This window comes from Capricornis sumatraensis, chromosome 2, assembly GCF_032405125.1.
Source record: "Capricornis sumatraensis isolate serow.1 chromosome 2, serow.2, whole genome shotgun sequence".
NCBI classification, from domain to species: domain Eukaryota; kingdom Metazoa; phylum Chordata; class Mammalia; order Artiodactyla; family Bovidae; genus Capricornis; species Capricornis sumatraensis.
The window spans coordinates 51,322,591-51,328,590 of NC_091070.1; the positions used below are offsets into that span (position 1 = coordinate 51,322,591).

General features: G+C 33.8%; 1 protein-coding gene and 1 non-coding gene across 4 annotated transcripts in view; one reads left to right on the forward strand and one right to left on the reverse strand.

The window, feature by feature from the left end:
* The window catches only part of MINDY2 (MINDY lysine 48 deubiquitinase 2), an 80,686-nt gene extending 75,020 nt beyond the window's left edge, over positions 1 to 5,666 (forward strand). The window contains exons 7-9 of one of the 3 annotated variants that reach the window (XM_068965486.1): positions 1,886 to 2,059; positions 4,604 to 4,834; positions 5,377 to 5,666. In XM_068965486.1, coding sequence (XP_068821587.1) covers positions 1,886 to 2,059; positions 4,604 to 4,834; positions 5,377 to 5,505 — 534 coding nt within the window. In that variant the 3' untranslated portion in view covers positions 5,506 to 5,666. The remainder of the gene's footprint in view (positions 1 to 1,885; positions 2,060 to 4,603; positions 4,835 to 5,376) is intronic. The other 2 variants (XM_068965488.1, XM_068965487.1) reach the window with 2 other exon arrangements.
* LOC138074652 (U6 spliceosomal RNA) lies at positions 2,431 to 2,537 on the reverse strand. The gene has a single exon (XR_011144483.1). It is a non-coding gene; the product is annotated as a U6 spliceosomal RNA (small nuclear RNA).
* Positions 5,667 to 6,000: the final 334 nt, after the last annotated feature.

Here is a 6,000-nt window from a genome sequence, read left to right on the forward strand (position 1 = left end):
ACTTTCATGCATTGGAGAAGGAAATGGCAACCCACTCCAGTGTGCTTGCCGGGAGAATTCCAGGGACGGGGGAGCCTGGTGGGCTGCCATCTATGGGGTCACACAGAGTCGGACATGACTGAAGCGACTTAGCAGCAGCAGCAGCAGCATGGTTAGTAATAGCTTTCATAAAAACCCTCCTAGAATTTACCTTTCCTAAAGTGTCATTTGGAGAAAAATTATTGATAAGATTATAGTTCTTTCCCAACAAACAGCCAATCTAATATACGACGTACATAGAATAAATTGTAAAACTTATATATTGTATAATATGTTGAAATGCATTGTGATAAGTATTAAACAAAAAGGTCAGACTTGTTCAGTGGAAAATTAAGTTTTACTCTTTAATTTTCCTAGAACAAGGTAAACCCTAACTGGGTATTAAAAATATGTTAGGTCAAGCCTGAAATGTATTAGTAGAGATAAGTAAGTAAACAGACAATGATAATTCAGTGTATGAAGTGCTGTAATAGTGTTAAGTTCACAATTCTGTGGAATCACAGAAAAGGAGAAGCTAATACCAGAGTAAGGTGGGATCATTACCATCCATGATATGAATCCTCAATCACTTAGCATAGTGCTGAGTATATGGCAGGCACTCAATATTTGATAAATTGGAACATACTTGATTTTTTAAAAAATGATCCTGGACTTAATTTTTGCTAAAAATAGTATCTTTAAACTTTATACCATAATGTTTTTCTTTATAAATACTTTTCATGTTGCTGTATTCATTTCAGTGACCTTATAAATTAACCAATGTCTACAGCTGATGCTTGAATGTAACTGCTACTAGACAATAGGAAAGACTGTACCCTAGGAAGAGCTGTGTCTCACAGTGCTGGACACATAATAAATGTTCAAGAGTAACTACTTAGTTTTTTTTTTTTTAAGCTTCAGAATTTATTCAGTAATTTTGCTACATGTACCACAAGTCTTTAAAGGAATTTCTTATTATTAATTATTAAGATTGTGTATAAGTGAAAACTTGAAAAGTATGATTCTTGTGCAATTATAAATACTATATTAACCAGTGGGAACTCTAAGTAATTGAAAGTCTTATCCTTGGCAAATCTGAGGAAAAAATTGCTTACAAGCATTATACTAGGGACCCTTTACATATGATTGCAATTAGAACTGATGCATATGAACAGTTAGAGATCAATGCTAAATTCTATGATAATGACTATAAATACATTATGAATACATTGATTCAATAAATATTAGACTCCAGCTTTATGATACAGCCTACAGTAGGCCAAGAGATAGACTATATAGTCTGGAGAACAAGGAGGAAAATATAATCTTTGTGTTGTATGATTCAGTGCTACAATAAAAAAAGTACAAAGTACCATTGGTGTATATAAATTAAGAGCAGCAAATGGTGCAGAGAGGGAAAAATTGATATGGATTGGATTAGTGATATAGGCTTAATTTTTTAAGAAATAGGCAATATTATATAATTTTTTTGTACTATGTCTTGTTATTTGATGTATTTTTTAGGGACTTATTGTCTAGTATTTTTCTATTTTGTGAAGGGAGATTAAAAAATCCCAAGGAGCTGTTTATAAGTTATGAATTAGTTGAGATGCTAAGAGCTCCTAATTCTCATTATACTATGGTGTAGCAATTATAAACTATATTCAAAGTCAAATGGATATAACTTAGTGAGCAAGTAAGTTATCTACTTGGTCTACTATTTATTATGTCATATAGTAGGGTGACATAACAGGAAATTAGTAGGAATAATTATATTTTAAACAGATTATATAATTTATTTTAAATTATAAATTTTTTAAACTAGTTTTAATCAACTTAACAGTCCTTTTTCTTATTTCTTATTAAGGGTCTACTATATTTGTTGGTAACAGACCAAGGATTTCTCACTGAAGAAAAAGTTGTTTGGGAAAGCCTACACAATGTTGATGGTGATGGAAATTTCTGTGACTCAGAATTTCATCTGCGGCCTCCTTCAGATCCTGAAACTGTATACAGAGGACAACAAGATCAGATAGATCAGGTAAATATGTTTCATCTTCATATTGTTTTATTGATAAATGCTCATTCCTTTCAAATATGAATTTGGTTATTCAGAATTTTGAACTAAAGATTTGTTAATTAATATATCAATACTTGTGAAATTCTATTACTTCCTAAATAGGTAAATGATTATTCTACATTAATTGTACACTTTGGTTCAGAAGGCCTAATTGTATTGAACTGTGAAGGTCATGGTAAAGAGGGAATTTTATTCTAATTGTAGGAGGGAAGATATGCCAGATATTAAACATGGAAGTGACAATGATCTAATTTACCTTTTTTTTAAAGTGAGGTAACATTAGTTTATAACATTATATGTTTCATATGTACAACAGTATGTCTACTTCTGTAAAAAATATGCAATGCTTCACAAATTTGTATGTCATCCTTGCATAGGGGCCATGTTAATCTTCTCTGTGTCGTTCCAATTTTAGTATATATGCTGCTGAAGGAAGCACTGCTTTACCTTTTTAAAAACCTGCTATGTGGCAAATGCATAGGAAGGACACTGGTGTAAGCAAAGTAGCGATTTGCTTAGCTTTAGTGGTAGAGACGAAGAGATGAGTACATATTTGAGATCTATTTTGGTTAGTTAGAAAAAAGTAGAACAGAGGGAGTCTTCAAGATTGCATGCACTGGGTAAAGAGTAGGGGGTGTTCTAAGCCTTAGAATCCAAGGTAAGGAGGAACAGACACTTTTACAGCGGGAGCTGCACTGCTGGTAGAATTCTTATTTAGAACTGAGATAGATGAAATTTTTGCTTGTTGGCGGGTAGACTTAGAGCCACAATTGTGTTTATTACTAGAAGTCTAACAATGATGTGACATTTTCTTTAACTGAGGTGGAAATATGGTTATGTTAAACAGTTGGCACGTTTTGCTGATAACAATTTAAGTGCATAGAGACTGTGTTCGTTTAGCCAGTATTCATTGAGCAGTTGTATTGAACACTGTAACTAGGTCCTGGGGACACAAAGATAAATCATTCTGTCCTGTTCCCAGAGACTCGGCAGTCAGTTGGGGAGGCAGGTATTTTACTAACTAATATATAAGTTCTGTAATGGCAGTTTGAATAGCAAGCTGTGAATGGACAAAAGAATACTTGATTCAAACAAATGCTAATCTTTCTAGGACTCTCAACTTTGCTTTGACAAACAGCCATAGTAATCCATACTCATTTTCCTCCAGAAGGTATACAGGGGCATTGTTTTTAAGTGTTATTTAAGAGAAATATACAAGATTTTTAAACCACTGTATATAAAAAATATTGGCACACAAGGATTGTAGTAAAGCAGTAGATTGCCACAGTAATCTAGTCATAAGATCTTGAGAATATACATATGATATTGTTTGCAAAGTAACAAAGAAGGGGGTCTTTGCTGATGGTCCAGTGGCTGAGATTTCACGGTCCCAAGGCAGGAGGCCCAGGTTCAATCCCTGCTTAGGGGACTAGCTCCCACATGCTGCTACTAAGAGTTCACATGCCACAACTGAAAAATGATCCCGCATGTCAGATTGAAGATCCCATGTGTGTCAACTAAAGATCTCCCTTGCCACAACTAGGACCCAGTGCAGCCAAATAAGTGAATAAATAAAAATAATTTTTTTTTTTAAGTATCAAAGACTTGGCAAAGAGTGGAGTTTGAAGAATCGAGGAGAAAAATTTGAAGGACAATTTCTTGATGCCTCTAAGATGATCATGCTAGATAGTACAAGGTGTTCACAGGCAACAACCTTTTACATATCTTATTATTTATAATTCTCTTACTTTGAGAGTGTGCTGGGGGAGGTGCACAGAATAGTCAAGTTTCATTCAGCACTAATTCGTAATAAAAGTGGACGTTAAGTTAGATGTATAACTTTTGACCAAAGATGCATCACTTTATCTCATAGGAAATAATCTGAGTATGTGTATAGGAGGAGGAAGAGCATGATTAAGTAATTGCATATGATTGTTTGATGGACAGCTACATTGGCTTTAAAAATTGTCTTTGGAAGACTTTAATAAATAATTTGGGTCTGTGTTTATGATATTTTTAAAACAGAAGACTTTTATGACATTAAATAGAAAAGAAAACAGATTATGAAAGTTTCAGGAGTTGGAAGATGTATTTAAATCCATATGTGAATATAGAAAAAACCAAGATGAATTATATATTAATTGTTAACAGTAGTTGACTCTATAACGATAATATGGTAATCTTAACTTTCCTATTTATGCTTTTTTGTTTTGTATCAATTTTCTATAGACATGTGCTTCTCTCTTTTATAAACTTTCTTGAATGCCTTATATACTGCTGCTAGAGAGAATTTTAAATGAATTTTTAAAATATTAACAATGGCAGTATTGCCGAAATAATACTGTTTCCCAAACAGAAATAGTAAACTTTTATTTTTATATTTAACATCTAGTATGTTTTTAAAAAGTCATTTTCATAGATTTGTAGATATAATCTCTGTATTTATACACATTAGTTCTTGGGTAAAATCTCACAGCTAAAGATGGTTATCATTTAATTTCTTAGGACTATCTTATGGCTTTATCTTTACAACAAGAACAGCAGAGCCAAGAGATCAATTGGGAACAAATACCTGAAGGAATCAGTGATTTGGAACTAGCAAAGAAACTCCAAGAAGAAGAGGATCGACGAGCTTCTCAATATTACCAGGAACAGGAACAAGCTGCAGCAGCTGCTGCTTCTGCTTCTGCTTCCGCTTCCGCTTCCGCTTCTGCTTCTGCTTCTACACAGGCCCCGGTAAAGACTAGTGTTCTGACTCTTAAATATAAGGATCATTTTAGCAATAAAGAAATGCGTGCTGAGATTAAAACTTTTAAATTAGGTATTGACTCTGTTAGCATTTTAGCATCCATGGGTTTTATGACACAGTCCTAAGTTTGTGATTATCTTGCTGCTGCTGCTGCTGCTAAGTCGCTTCAGTCGTGTCCGACTCTGTGCGACCCCATAGACGGCAGCCCACCAGGCTCCCCCGTCCCTGGGATTCTCCAGGCAAGAACACTGGAGTGGGTTGCCATTTCCTTCTCCAATGCATGAAAGTGAAAAGTGAAAGGGAAGTTGCTCACATGTTATTTATTGTTTATTTACTTACAATAATGGATCCATTAATTATATCTATTCTGAATGATAGAGGCAATTACGCAGGTACCATATAACATTAAAAAAGTAGCCTTTTTTCCATTAATGATTCCTTTTACTTTCATGGTTTTTCTTTCTAGGTAACTCTGCTTAAGCATCTTAGAAAAATTGTGATAATTTCTTCCTGTTTATTTTCCTTAAAGCAAAGCCAGCCAGCGCAAGCCTCTCCGTCAAGTGGCAGACAATCTGGAAACAGTGAACGTAAACGAAAGGAACCACGAGAAAAAGATAAAGAAAAGGAAAAGGAGAAAAATAGCTGTGTCATTTTATAACAAGTGTGGATTCTGTTGGAGCCATCTGTATGTCTTAAGAAACAACCATAGGAGGAAAGGAAGAAAAACCGATAAATACCGTCTGTGCCTGATTTCCCAATGGATTTTGTTCATGTTTATCAGGGGAAAGGTTGTTACTTAATTACAATCAGACTTTTTAAAATCACACAGTATACTCTTTATGAGCTGGAGTTTCATGTTACAAGTTGGTAATGCTGTGTTGTTATTCATGAAAAATAATGCACTTGTAGCCAAATAAGTAAATAACAGCAAATTTTATGTCATAGTGACATTCATAACTCATATCAGTTAGTAAGCTATTTCATCTTCTGTTCTAACAATGAATAGAGATAATTGATTTTGTCTGATTCCTTCCTCAAATCTAAATATTAGCACAATAGTTTCTGAAATTAATTTTTACAATGTTAAATTATGATCTGATCCATGAGAAACCAGGGGTTTAATATAGATTTAAAAACAAAAAAAAAAGACAAT